Raw genomic sequence first — 15252 nt, 5'->3', positions numbered from 1 at the left:
CTGCCTGTGTTCTCTTGGAATCCCTGAGCTTGGGCTGTGTTTCCAAATCAGAGATTTGAGAATCGAGAAAAAAAGGGAGTCAGATTGCCCAATTTGGTCCTATTACCTTTATGGTCCTTCCCTTTAGCCTTCTGACTTCTCAGAAGTCCTGATACTTGAGCATGTCCTTTCCTCCTCCACTAAATGAAATGTTAAAACCAATCTCTGTTGCAACAGTAAGGAAAGACGTTTCAGCTGTTAGCTCCATTGTTATGCTTTGAGCAACATCTCCGTAGCTCCAGCCAATGCTCATCTCAGCTATAGGAAAGGTAGGGGAATTGGCCCTTTCTCAGAGTCAGAGAGGGAAAGTGAGAGGCTGAGTCCCAGTGACTGTACAGGAGATCTGAGTGATTAGCATCTAGCAGAGGGAGGAAAGGAGGTGGAGGACCAGGAAGGAAGGAAGGAAGGATTGGCTGAAACAAAATCTTATTCTGAGTTTGTAAGAACTGCTGAGCAGTGTGCAGCAGGAAGCAGAGTGTCAAGAAGCAAAATGCAATTAGCCAATAACAAAAACCAAGGTATAATAATCCCATGTTGCCTTAATGACCAGAAAAATTGATGCACGTTTGCTTTCAAGCACTGTCACTTTCCTGGTGGGCCACTGGTCTCACAAGCTGTAAAGCAATTGGAAGAGAACTCATTCTTTCAGCAACCATTTGCCAAGTCATCTTCATGATCTACTATTGTAGGACACTTAATTATATCGATTAATGTATCTCTCATGGATATGATAGCCAGGAAAAAAAAAGTCGGATGACTAAGGGGTTTATGACGGTCGTGAGAAGAATATGGACAATTCAGTTGAGGTGGGAATGTCATTCCTGGCTTCTGACACATCTGACTTTTCTTTTCATTCCATGCCCCAGACAAATTTCCTGATCATACTGGGAGCTCTTAGGATGATAATGTTTTGTTTGAGAAAATTCAGAACAACCAGTCCCCAGTAGCAGCCCCAGCAAATAGTTCAGGACAAGTTGTAGTGCTTGAAACTGTGACCATGGAAAGAGAACGGATTGTATAGTCCAGCTACACACGGTTAATAATAAGAAAGACTCCTGTAATTCCCAGCCAGCTTTACCCTAAGTCCATGGCTGCATGTTAGGAAAGCCCTGTGGGGTCATGCTTTCTGTCACTTGCTTTTTAGTGTACATACGGAGTAACCCGGATCTATGCCAGGAGAATGGGAGCCAGAGTTAAAGCATGGGACCTGGGACACATGGGTGCTCACAAAGAACATACACTGGTCCCTCTCCTCCTGTGACCTGAGCAGAGAGATTGAAAAGAAACTTTTGTCTTCATCCTACACACAAGTGGCAGAGTCCAAGGGAGTGGTCACTGAGCAGTCCCTTGCTCCCCTGCTGCTCATTAAGGGATAACTATTCAGCATGGCTTATAGGGTCTTTGGCCAGAGGTCTCCCATGCAGAGGGGGGCTTGACCGACTCCAGTGAGTGGTGCTGGTTGGTAGAGACCAGCAGTTGGTTGCCATCTGCAAGCTGGTAGGTGTCAAATCTGACGTGAGCTTGTGATGTCTGATCAGCTTCCAGTGGGCAGGCATTGACATCACAAATACCACCACCTCAGCTGGCCCTGGCTGGCACCTGTGACAGTCACAGCAGAGAGGCCAAGGACCAGCGAGGGTGAAGAATGACCTACCTTCTTATCTCCAGGTCAGGTGTGAGGCACATTGAGGAGTCAGTGCGGGGAAGCTTGGACTGCTGCTGTCATGCTGTACCTGTCACTGTGAATAAACGGAGGATTTCATGTACCAGGCTTTCAGTCCAGCCCTCTTACATAAGCACTAAAATACAAAGACACTTTTAAAAAAGAGAAACAATTTGTAAAAATGTAGCCATGTCCTAACACTTACTGAAAATGTGCTCCAAAAGCATATTGCTATTTATTTATTCCTTTAATATGGTAGTCTGGCCATCCTGGGTGAAATCTCGGCCCTATTGATGTCAATAGGGCAGGTATTTCACCCTATCACTGATTACTTTTGACACAGCACCTGCAGTAGCAAAGGAACATTTATACCTTGTCTCTTCAACAGGTGAACACATTATAACTCTGGCAGCCAATTAAATTCAAACACATTGGCAAGGTACCAGCAAATATTCTTCCCCACTCCCATAGAAGACATTTTACAACATCTCCTTGCTCCTTGCTACTCTTAAGCCCCTTTGTTTTCTGACTGAAAATGATTCAGGATTCCTAACAATGTGTGATTACTTTGTGCTTTGTGCTATGGATTACACAACAGCACAGACGGCTTTTGTTGTAGAACCCCAATGTGCAGATAAGCATAGTCTCATGTAATCTGTGTTTTTGGTAACCAAAGGGGAAACTAGTTTCCCTATGTTCTTCACAATTCTAGAGCTTAGGTTTTCCGGATCCTGTATCTTTAAGTCAGTATTGTCATGATCATATCTTGAATGATGCAAAACACTTCATCTCTTGGCCGTAAGTTTGCCCAAACTCTGATGAAGACAATTCTTTAGTATAAACATGATAGACGCTGAGAAAGGTGATATGATTTGGTTTTATTTTTTTTAACCAGTGTTAAAAGTTATTAACCCCAATGGCTGTGTGGCTTTCTCTTGCTCTTAGTACCTATGCTGTCTCCCAATTCAGTCTCATCACTCTAGCTTCACAGAAGTAGTTGTTTATTGACAGTGCCCGAAAACCATTAAAACTCAGTTAATAAATATGAGAGACACCTTGAATAAGATGAACTATGGACAAGATGCATGCATCCGATGAAGTGAGCTGTAGCTCACGAAAGCTTATGCTCAAATAAATTTGTTAGTCTCTAAGGTGCCACAAGTCCTCCTTTTCTTTTTATGGACAAGGTGTCAGTTGTTCTTAAGATCTCAATATTTCTTTACAATACCTATGGATTTGCTGAGAATGGAATACTCTTTTGAGGACAGAATGAGATTTTAAGTCTGGGACAGCTTTGGTAGGCTCCCAGGATCTCACTGGTAGGTTTGGGAATGAGGAATTCAAATAATGTGAATACAGAAGTTGCCACCCTCTTTCCTAATATAATACAGAGATCCAGGTTCTTATAGTGGAACACATCACTATATTATCTGAGCTGCAACTTTCAGATCTTGTTCCAGGTTGGGGCATGCTGGGTTCCAGAGTTTTGGTTCAGGTCCATCTGTAGTACAGGAAGTTCAGTACACCCAGAGAATAACTAGAAAAATCCTTTGCCGGAGCCCTCGCAAATCAATGTAAACCATCAATACTGGTAACATGACTATTTTTATTTTAATATTGGTGTTTATACCTATTAGGCTCTAGAATGAAACTGGTTTGTGTTTTGACTTCAGTGGAATAAGCCAAAATGACATGTAGTACACTCTCACCCTGGAAACTTTTCCCCATCAATAGTTATAAATATACCACACTATTATGCTTGGCATGTGGTATGCAAATAGAGGTAAGAGTTCTGAAACTCATTAGGAAAGGGAGAGGGCTGTGGAGTAGAGTGAGGACAGCGTGAAGCTAAGGTTGATAACAGTGGCCTTGTCCAGAATAGGCCATGGGAGTTTTCTTATCTTGCTTTGGCAGGAGGTGCTGTGAGCTTCCTGTGCGAAATCAGAAGCATATGCTGCTTTCCTCTTGTTGTTTGGCTTCCTCCTCTACACAAGACGGTTCCCAGCACTGTGATTATCTTTGCATCTTCAAACATGGCACACTCTACTTCCTTAAGAGCTTGATGTATTCTTAAGAGTCAGGCTCACGCCCCTCCCCCAAATTACTTCTGAAGTGCTGGTATGTGGCCAATTCCACAAATGGCATTTAAAGTTGAACTTCGGGTTCCAAAAAACTCCCACAACCAACCAAACAAAAACCCTCACAAGCATGTAAATTCATAAAACTGAAAACCAGGGAGTTAAGTTTGTCCATGGTCTTAAGTCCCTTCTTTAAAAGGCGGGAAGTTTTTTGTTTTCTGACTGTAACTACGATGCATGTGCTTTGAGCTTCCTGAGAATAGGGAGTGTCAGATTAACAGCTTTGACCCTTCATTCCCCCTTCGGCATTTTCCTCTGAAAATCCAAAATAGAATTAATGGCTTCTGGTTTTACAAATGAATAGCCTATTTCTCAAGCACTTGACACAACAGGGCTAAAGCGTGTGTGTTTGTATACACACACGCATGCACACATCTTAATTAGGGGAAGAGAAAACGGAATTCAAGAGACACAATTTACCAGATCTTGTAGCTAAGACATTGGCCTGGAACTTAAGCGCTCTGTATTCGGTCCCAGGTTGGTCAGATTCCCTGTGTGACCTAGGGCAATTCCCTTGGGGTGGAATTCTGTCCCCATTGATATCAATGGGATTTTTGCCACTGACTTCAGTGGGGCCAGGATTTCACCATTAATGTCTCTGTGCCTCAGTTCCCCATCTGTAAAATGGGGATGATAGTGCTTCCTTTCTTCCACCTTTTGTCAGTCCTGCTTAGACTGGAAGCTGTTTGGGGCCTGGACTGTCTCTTTGTGTTTGTACAGTGCCTGGCACAATGGACCCTTATCCCTCCAGTCACGGGCGGAAGGATTCCTAACCTTTAACCCCACAGGAATCTCCTTACCACTTAGTGTGAACACTGGGGTCTGATTGTGCCCTGATATATACACTTACCTACATGTGTATACATGGAACCAGCACAAAAGGGCATGAAAGGATCTGTGCGAAGGCAGGTGTAAGGCTGGGGAGACTGACCGCATTACTTATGAGCATGCTGGCACAGCTCTAACTTGTTTGTGAATTGCTGTGTGCTTTCCATTGGTCTGACTCCAATCCTGGTGTAAACCCTCCTGGGTGTGCAAGGAAACTAAACTCAGCTCAACTGGAGTCCCCCTAACTCCAGAGAGTTCCAGGTAAAAATAATCATTTCAGTCCCTGTTTCCCAAAGATTTATGGGATTTCCCCACAGCAATTCACTTTTTGGTTACAAACTGGAGCACCCCACCTATTTTACATAGTGAATAATTTGAAGAGATTGGCAAACAACAACACAGACAAAAATGCATAGATGAAGTTATACGAGGAGACCCACATTGAGGCATCAGTTGAAATAATTGGAAGATGATTATGATTTTTCAGTCCCAGCCAGAATGGATTTGTATAGCTCCATTCTTGTTTGTACCTTTTCAAACATCATTATATAAACACAAACTTGGCTCAGGGCTTATATTTAAATCCAGCTCAGACTTTTCCCTTTCTGTTACAAGATATGTGCCCTTATAAACCAAAGTAGGAGGCATGTTTTTAATTACTCTGCTTTACCTATTGCACAGCTCTAGCCAGTTCTGCTGGGTTAAACAATGAGACTATGTGGCTCACTCAGAAATAACAGGGTGGGGGGAAAGATTAGGTACTGAACTGGCTAACAAGGTCAGGACACTGAAAACCGTTTTCGTTCTGCATAGATATATTTAATGGTTTGAGAACAGAATTAAAAGAAGTCATTCAAAATGTGGCTAACTGGTACTAATGAATTTGATTTTCCATTATAATTGCATTACTTTATAGTCAGCAGTGTGAATATAATACAACACGCAAAGTCCATCGAAGCCACATATGTACATCCCTGGGGAAAATTCCATCCAATGTTTTTCTTATTTATTATTATTATTATGCTGGGCATCATACAGACATATAACAGAGATAGTCTCTGTCTCAAAGAGTTTACAGTCTAATCATACATACTCCCCTGTAAATTATTCTCTTACAGAGAATAATTTCAACTAGGTTCAGAGGCTGCAGACCTATAAGGGATTTATGAGATCTCTGGCATAGCCGATGCACAGCCTAATTCTGATTGTGAAGCCCTTTTCTTCTAACCCTTCCCACCTTCCCTTGCCAAATTATTTTTCAACAAGTACTTTTATCAAAAAGAGACCAGACTTTCAACACTGCAGCAAAGAGACGTCAATGTATTCAGTGAGGCAAGACTACAATTTCACCTGCTTCAAAGGGCAAAAATCTGACAAAGAAACACCTGAGGGACAAGAAAAACAGTTGAACTGAGATCATGATGCCTCACCTGATAGTGATAAGATCCCTCCCCTACCCCAACTACAAGAGACTAGATGAATAGTCATTTGTGTACAGACAGTCTAGAGGTCACTGCAAATCACAGCAATATGGAAGCATTATTGGCCCCATCTATATTACAGTTTCCTCCAATTTAGTTTCCTGTTTTTCAAACAGGCTGTTAAAAACACTGTATTTGTTGAAGAGTGGTGCAGGCAAAGTGGACGGGGGTTAACTTTATTTGAACCTCTCTAAACCCTATTTTTGTCCTTGCGTGCTCTTGAATGAGTTGATAAAATCATCTTAAAAAGAAAAGGAGTACTTGTGGCACCTTAGAGACTAACCAATTTATTTGAGCATGAGCTTTCGTGAGCTACAGCTCACTTCACGAAAGCTCATGCTCAAATAAATTGGTTAGTCTCTAAGGTGCCACAAGTACTCCTTTTCTTTTTGCGAATACAGACTAACACGGCTGTTCCTCTGAAACCAATCATCTTAAAGTTATATCCTATCCACTTACTCAGGCCTCCACGAGTGTGCTCACAGAAACTGATTTTTGAAACAGCATATGGAAAGCATGAGAGAAATATTTGGGTAGATAGGGCAGGACATATGAAGGGATGTAGGTGTTGCAACGCTGAGTATCACAGCACCTAACTTCTTAGTGCCTAGAAAATCACAGGAACAACACTGCTATTCACAAAGCTATAAGGGTGTGTCTTCACTACCCGCTGGATCGGCGGGCGGGGATCGATTTATCGCATCTAGTCTAGACGCGATTATCGACCCCCAAGCACTCTCCCGTTGACTCCTGTACCCCAGCGCTGTGAGAGGCGCAGACAGAGTTGATGGGGTAGCGGCGGCAGTCGTCTCACTGCAGTGGAGACACCGCGGTAAGTCGATCTAAGTACGTTGACTTCAGCTACGTTATTCACGTAGCTGAAGTTGCGTAACTTAGATTGACTCTCCCCCCCCAGTGTAGACCAGGGCTAAGTTAGGCACCTAGGCTCTTTATACAATGAAGGGTGGGGGAGACAGGTGCCTTAGACTGAGATCCACAAAGCCAGCCTGCTGGGGTGAGCTGCCTAAGCTAGCCAATGGGAAATGCTGACCAGAGGAGTGTGTGCTGAGCCCTACCCCTCTCTCTGAGATAGGAGCTTAAGGGCAACTCTGTGCAAGAGTTCTCCCATCGGTGCAGTTAATCCACCCTCCCAAGAGGCGGCAGCTAAGTTACTGGGACAAGCTCTCCCGCCAACATAGCGCTGTCTACATGCGGCGTTAGGTCAGAATAACTATGGATTTTTCACACCCGAGCAATGTAGTTATACCAATATAGGTCTGTAGCATAGACCAGCCCTAAGTCTGGGTTGCAGGGAGGTGCCTCGCTCTGCTAGTGACCTTTGAACAAGAACCAGCCACCCAATGGCAGCTAGCTTAGGAGCCTAAGTCACTTCTTGCATGAATTAACTCTGTGCCTGCCTTGCTCCCCACAAAATGGTTTGAGGAGGAGGTGGTGGTACCACCTTATAACTTGTACCCAGTTGTTAGAGCACTCACCTGGGATGTGGGAGAGCTGGGTTCAGTTCCTCCTTCTCTGCTACGGGAGGGGGGGCTCCAGAAGGGTGTGCTAACCACCAGGCTATGGCATGTACTGATGTGGGGCTGTCTCAATCTCTCCTGTTGAAGCTGTTGCACTGTGGATAACTACTGAACAAATCATTGGAGCAGGGCTTCTGGCCCTGGGGTCTTTCACCACGCAGGTGGATCCTCACAAACACTCTCTCACACTCTGCCCCAATGACTGTTCCACTGTGGATGAATTCTTAAATAGTCATTTAGCCAGCAAGAGAGAGAATGACTCTAGCCTGATGGTCAAAGTACGCACCTAGGAGGTGGGAGATGGCCTCCCCCACTTCAATTCTTTTTTCCCCCTCTGGAAAAAGGAAGAATTGAGCCTAGGTCTCCAGCATCCCAGGTGAGTGCTCTAGCCATTGGACTAATCATGATGAAGTGTACACTAATACCTCCTGGCCTCATCCAGCCAGATTTTGAATGGGCCCTGAGCTGGTAGGCATGCTCAGAGGCTGCCTGCTAGATCAAACACCGCATGTGACTTAGGCAGCTGAATGTCTATCTTCCCCTGGTTTGTGAATCGCTCTGGGGTTGGGTACAAGACAGGTGTCCGGACACCTAGAGTGGGGCAGCAGTGCATATGCCCCAGGGCCTAAAACTTAGGTTCCTAGGGAACTTTTACAGCAGAAAATTAGGAGCCAAATAAGTTTCGAAATGATCTACAGGGTTAGGCAGCAGCCAAGCAGCGGTTTTGTGTCGCAGTGGGGACTTAGGCACCTAACACTGGCATTTAGGCCCCTGAGTTGTTTTGTGGATTGTACCCAGAGTGCATACCTGCCATCCCAGTCCTCTCCATCGCTTCCCCCACCCTCCACATGAAGGAGCATGACCCTTCACTGTAAGATGGCTGAGCCATCCCTGCATCATAAGGAATTCTTGGGGCAGAAAGCCACACATCTGTAATGATGTCCAAATTAGTTAATGAATCATCATTTTGAAAGGTTGTTCAATTAGTTAACATAACGATAGTTAAGGTGATATTACTCTTGATGTAATGCAAAGCATTTTAAAATTATTGTATGGTGTAAACCATCTACAGTGATACAAAAACAATAAAGGAAGCAAGCAAAATGTAGAGTTATTTGATTCTTTGATCAGTTTAGTAGTACTGTAGCTGTCAGTGCACAACCAAGTGGTTTTAAAGGTGACTTCTCCAAACAGCCTGATGTACATATGAATCCAATTTGCTGATGAGCATTAAATGTATTATATTTAAAAACTTTGGTGTGTTTGAAGAACATATCAAACTTGAAAGACCTTTTACACAAATGAAGGGGCAATCTCTTCCTTTTAAATTGGGATTGAACGTGTTAGTTAAAACTATAATTAGATGTCCTGAGAAAACATATGAGATGGACAGAATGTAACAAACATTCCCAAGTGTTTATTTCCATATGTACCAAATTAAGTTTTGGAAAACAAATTAGTTCCACCATGCCACATCTGCATGTTCTGATTAAAAGATGATTTGTAGTGTAAGGCATTAATGTAGTATGATTTTAATTCAGCTTTTAAAAAATTTTTTTGAAACCCTTTGGCAGTTAGATAGAACTTTTTATTTTGTTTAATTTGCAAGATTATTTGGTTGTAGTTTTATTGCCTGTCTAGTAAACTGGAAGTCACAGCAGTAGATATTTTACCATTTGTAAATTGAAAGATAACGTGGAAGATAATCTGTTGAAACAAAGAAAATCAGAGCTTGTGACATATTTTTTGTGATAACCAAAAGAACCTGCACATAAAGAAATTGCATCGGAATCATTTTTAAAAAATTGACCTCAGAAGTTTTTAAACTTTGTCAGCATTTTAAGTCTTACAATAATATAAATAATAATTAAAGCTAAGGCTGAACCAGAACGGTGGGCTTCAAACTTTGGAACACTGGAATCAGAATACTGGGCCCAAACAGTCCCAAATTTTGATTCAGTTCAGATTCTGGTTTATAGCTGAATTTCACGCCTGAAGCCCAACTCTATTGTGGGTCAAACAAGAACACAGAGTCAAAAGAACTTTCGCTCTTGGGGGAAGTTTGGATCTGGATCTGAACTTCAGCCTCCAGCCCATGTTTGCCAATGATATCAAGAAGCATAGATGTAATTGGCCAGCTTATCAGAGCCCTTACAGCTCCCATTGACGTCCCTTAGGAGCAGCAGGCGGTTAGGACAGCGACTTGTTCTTCAGAATCAACTGTTCATTCCACACTCATTTTGCTAAGAGAAGCATTTGATTGCTCCTGTCCATAGGTATGAAGTTTGCTCTAACACCGAGGGACCTTTCATCTTGAAAAGTGGCAGCAGCACAGGGAACAGAATCCAGAGCATCACTCAACACATGGCAATGATAGAGGGAAAGAATAAGGTATGGTTGAAGGAGTCAAACATATCACTACGATGCTAAGGCACTATCCGGGGATGTATTTTAAGAGATCATTGAGCTAACACTGAATAACTGAATGCCATGGTATTGTAAATGTTTTAAATTTTAAGGACTGCGTACATGCATCTCTCTCTCTTTCTCTCTCTCGGACACACACAGAGTTTGGTTTTTATTTACAGATATAGGGGCTGGTGCTGCAAAAAGGTACTTCCTTCTGTGCCTAGTCCTATGAAAGGCTTTGGGACTATGGATGAGAATAACTGTTGGTAGCCCTGGGCCTATAGGCTTTGTCAGAACTGAACATAAGCATGAAGGGGCAACTTATAATTACAACTCACAGTTCATTTTCTGTGTGAACATTTACATTTTCACTTTGATGCTGTCTGGGAATGTGACGAAGACATGAAAGTGTCAAAAGACCAGTGAGAACATAGAGCACCAATGGGACCAATAACTTTACAAGCGTAATCTAAAGTTACACTTTGCTTAGGTTTGTACCAAAATTTCATGTGATATTTACTCCATTTCATGCCATTGTGCAATTTCTCTTATTTTTGATAAGAGTATAGCACACTCTGCTCTCATCACAGCTGGAATACTAATTTATAGGAATACTGCTGTAGACATTTTTAAAAGGTGTTGAAAAATTGGAGAGGATTCAGAGAAGAGCGACAAGAATGACTATGGGTCTGAAAAACTTGCCATACAGTGAGAGACTTAAAGGGTTAAATGCTTTTAAAGTATAGATGAGACATTTAGGATATGTCTTGAGCTGATGGTGGGATGGCTTTTTAATCTAGCAGTCAAAGGCATAGTATGATCCAATAGGTGAAAGTTGAAGCTAGACAAATTCAAATGGAAAGTAAGGCTCCAGTTTTTAAGATCGGGGTAATTAATCGTTGGAACAGCTTACCAAGGGATGTGGTAAATTCTCCATCATTTGAAGTCTAAATAAAGACTGGATTTCTTTCTAAAAGATATTCTAGTTCAGTCACAAGTTATTGAGCTACATGCAGGAATCACTCAGTGCGGTTCTGGGGCTTGTATTATGCAGGAGATGAGACCTGTGATCACAGTGGTTCCTTCTGTCCTTAAAATCTATTAACATAGTTTGCCACTAGAAAAGCTAAGCACTGTATCTGGTCTTACAGTCTAGTTTGACTTGTGGCAATAATGGCAGATAGTATTACAAAGAAGTAAAACCTTATCCTAGTGCAGTGGTTCTCAACTGTGGTCCACCGTTTGTTCAGGGAAAGCCCCTGGCAGGCTGGGCCGGTTTGTTTACCTGCCACATCCGGAAGTTTGGCCAAACGTGGCTCCCACTGGCCGCAGTTTGCCGCTCCAGGCTAATGGGGGCTGCGGGAAGCGGCGCGGGCCAAGGGATGTGCTGGCCGCCCTTCCCGCAGCCCCCATTGGCCTGGAGCGGCAAACCGTGGCGAGTGGGAGCTGTGATTGGCTGAACCTGAGGACGCGGCAGGTAAACAAACCGGCCTGGCCAGCCAGGGGCTTTTCCTGAACGAGCGGTGGACCGCAGTTGAGAACCACTGTCCTAGTGCCTTTAATTCCCAATATTTGTGAAGGGCTTCATAAAACTTCAGGTGACATACACAGGGGCCCTCATTCTCAGTTACACTAAGGCTACGTCTACGCTGTGTTGTAAATCCCACAGTGGCGAGTCTCAGAGTCCGGGTCTATGGATTCAGGCTCATACTACCACACTAAAATCAGCAGCATATGTGTTGTGCCACCACCCATACTGAGCTTCAGAGCCTGAGCTCCAGCTTGAGTCCAAACGCCTACACAGCTGGTTTATAGCACCATAGCATGAGCCCATGTAGACCTGGGCTCTGCGACTTGCTGCCACAGGTTATAAAATGCAGTGTAGACATACCCTTAGTTCCCTTTACTCTGCTGTGGCTGTGTAAAAGGGCCTTACAGTGCATGAATTACAGCTACACCCACTTTAAGACCCCTGTCCACTGTCAGAACAATATAAATGGGGATTAGTATAACTGAGAATCAGGCCTGGGAATCGTGACTTCCACCACTACTGTATTATTTATATGTTCCCAAAGGTGTTCGTGGCACTGTACATATAAGAATGGTTACTGGCCCTGTGGGACTTTTAGTCCAATTCAGCCAGGGACTGTGCAAATGATTAAGGATCGAGGCAAAGATGGGAGAGGCTAGAATTGGAAGATTACATGAAAAACATGGTTTAAGGAGGGTTTTGAAAGAGGAAAAGGAAGTCATTTGGGGCACAGGAAGAGGGAAGCTGTTCCACGTGGGGATACGATGAACAAAAGACAGTGAGAACCCAATTATGTTCCAGCAGGCATCTAGCCATGCTGAAAGTGGTCCTACCTGGCCACCACACATTGAATCAGCTGTGCAATAGCCAGACCTAATCTGTTTGTGTGTTGTGCTTTTTGGAGACAGTGGAAGGGGAGGGGCTTAAATGTCAGGCCAACTTCCAGCCCACGGCAAATAAGTTCCTCCCTGGAGGAAGATGCTAATAATGGATCCTCGCTGCGGGATTGCAGAGTTTGTTTGAAGTCTTTGGCAATCAGCCATTTTTTGAAGCATGCCCAGAAGTGCATCTGAAATGATGGTTCCTGTGTGTGTGTATTATTGAAAGTTTTACAATGAAACACAGTTGTTCTCCTTATCTATCCAACGTGCTGTTAATCCCAGAATGGACTGTGTGGGGTTGCTTTGTGGCCACGTGTCTGCACTAAAAGAATAGCATTTAGAAGTCACCAGAGTTATGAGTTACTGCCAAACTTTTTCATGCATTTTAGCTATAATGCTGATAGCAAAAAGGGAGCTGATAAGGAGGCTTCTGTAATTTTTATGAGCCATCTGAAGCACAAATAATCTTTTCTTGAAATGTGGTGGTTAGCTCCAGCTAGGTCAGTGTAAGTTCTCCTTGCCTCTGAAGAGTTGCTTTTCCCAGGTCTTCGGGCCCTGTTTGGCTGAGGACAGATAGCTCTTCTAAATGTGCTCTCTGGCCCTTGGCATAGTTTCTTGCCAAGTCTTACGTTGCCTGATTTCTACATACGTGGCTGACATAGAGTAGTCAGACATTTTTATTGCCAGGAGAGATTGTGGTTTTGCTGTCTTTGCAGTCAACTTGTGTAGGATTAGAATCACTGACATATCTAGTTAAAAAATTCATTCATTGTGTTCCAAAGCAAAGTCAAAGTGGAGACAGTTGAGACAAAAGCTTCCTGATTGGGAGGAATGTTGAGCCCATTCACAGAACTAAGCAGACTGGATATGACATTTCATCACAATGTCAGCTGTTACTTTAAAAAAAACTCTCAGAGAACTTCTGAATACCTTCTGTATTGATACATCCATGTTCCTACTATTCCTATTTCCAAGCATAAAAGGCATGAAGCTCAGTGTGAGAAGTAGACAAAGGCAGCACTTAAAGGACAGGGTGGAAAGTTGGATGGGATGGAGCAAGGAGGAAAGAGCTGAGGAGTGAGCTGGGATGGAGCTGGGCACCTGAGAACAAGGATCTTAAAACTGATGTGAAATGACAGAGGAAACTGGTGAAGGGACTGAGGGATGGAACAACAAACATGATTAGAGCAACTTGAAAGGATAGTTATTTTGGATAGAGGGAGAGAGGAAAACTGAGACAGGGGAGGCCAAAGACAGTTACAGTAATTAAGGCAAGAGATGAACAAGGCATGTTCAAAGGTTTATTTTTGGTAATCAAGGTAAGTGTTTGGGTCTTGCCTAAGGAAGAGTTGCCAATTCTGTCCACGTTGTGTGTAAATAGAGCATTAGAGCCATATCAGGTCATGGTTCTCATTGGTTTGGCTTTTTGTTTCAGTGAGTTGGTTTGTTGTCTGTATGGAAATATAAATGCAACCTCTAGTTTATTATTAAGTTTAGCCCTTCCCGCCCTTCCCCCCCTCCCCCCTCCCCCTTTTGCATGGGTAAAAGAACACAGGAAGGGTGTGCGACATTATTCATTTAGTGACACAGAGAAACCATGGTTGTGACAGTGTTTTAGTAACATTTCCGCTGAAACCTCTCTAAACAGACATTGAGAAACTTGAGTGGTATAATGGAATAAGTCAATGATGTAAGCAATAATACTTAATCATCAAATAACTGTTCAAGTGATTCAATTCCCACACCCAAAGTTTTCATTCTCACATTGGACTTTCTCATTGATTTTCTACAGTGTAATAACTCAGATTATTTTTAGATTCTTCATATAAACTGATCCATTCAGTTCTTAAGAAACATCAGTTATGAGTGCTCCCAGCTAAAATTAGGGCTATATTTCATGCAATGCTAATACTGGCAGTTATCCTTAACTGGAGCAACAACTCATTGCAAAGGCAATATGTGGGTGACCTGCAATAAAAATAAAGTAAGAAATGGTGCATTAATCTATCCCTGTGTGTGTGTGTGTGTTGCCTGACACTTCCCATTATAAGACCCTGTTTTCAGTTGCATATAACTGCCAAACTTCAACTGTTTGGCCTGAAATTTTTCATTCCACGTGTTTGCCACAGGATGAATTTGTTTTTGAACATTTCAGCCAAAACAGTTCAGCTGTTTCCAAGAATGAGGCTTGGGGAAATAACTTGTTTTGCCCATGTTAAAAAATCCTGGCAACCTTTTCTTTCAAAAGCTCTGACTCCCTCATGCTTTGAGGCAGGGACCTGAAATATGGCAGAGATGAGGGGTTTCTTGTGAGGGCTGTGCCTTTTGGTGTTCCCATGATAATGTGGAGGAGAAAGCTGCCTGATTCAAATGGAGAGGAGACAGGGTACTGGGGGTGAGGGCAGAAACTGGAGTTGAAGGCTGGCAGGCCTTCATTCATCTGCTGTCAGGGAAGAGGGAAACTGGGACTGAAAGTCTGGCAGGGCAAGGAGATTGGGACTGCGAACTGGAGCAGAAACTAAGACTGAGAACCAGCGGGGTGTGGGGAAGGAGGTGAGGAAGGAGGAGAGACAGAGAGCCAGGGTGTGTGGGAAGAACTAGGACTGGCTGGGCAAAGAGATTGGGACAAGGCCCTGGGTGGTTGGGGAGAGGAACTCTGAGATTGGACAAGGATCTCAGGAAGGAAAATTTGGACTGAGAGCCAGTGGGGATGGCGAATGTGGGGAGGGATAGCTCAGTGGTTT

The 15252-nt window shown here is 43.3% G+C and overlaps 1 protein-coding gene across 3 annotated transcripts in view; it reads left to right on the top strand.

The window, feature by feature from the left end:
* Positions 1–15252, top strand: part of FLT1 (fms related receptor tyrosine kinase 1) — a 138791-nt gene that overhangs the window by 59761 nt on the left and 63778 nt on the right. For all 3 annotated transcript variants that reach the window (XM_073340752.2, XM_073340742.2, XM_073340762.2), the window contains one exon: positions 9964–10078. In XM_073340752.2, the coding sequence (XP_073196853.1) occupies positions 9964–10078 (115 nt within the window). The remainder of the gene's footprint in view (positions 1–9963; positions 10079–15252) is intronic.

This window comes from Lepidochelys kempii, chromosome 1, assembly GCF_965140285.1.
Source record: "Lepidochelys kempii isolate rLepKem1 chromosome 1, rLepKem1.hap1, whole genome shotgun sequence".
Classification (NCBI taxonomy): Eukaryota; Metazoa; Chordata; order Testudines; family Cheloniidae; genus Lepidochelys; species Lepidochelys kempii.
The sequence above is the reverse complement of the archived record's forward strand: the minus strand, read 5'-3'. Positions and strand labels throughout refer to the sequence as shown.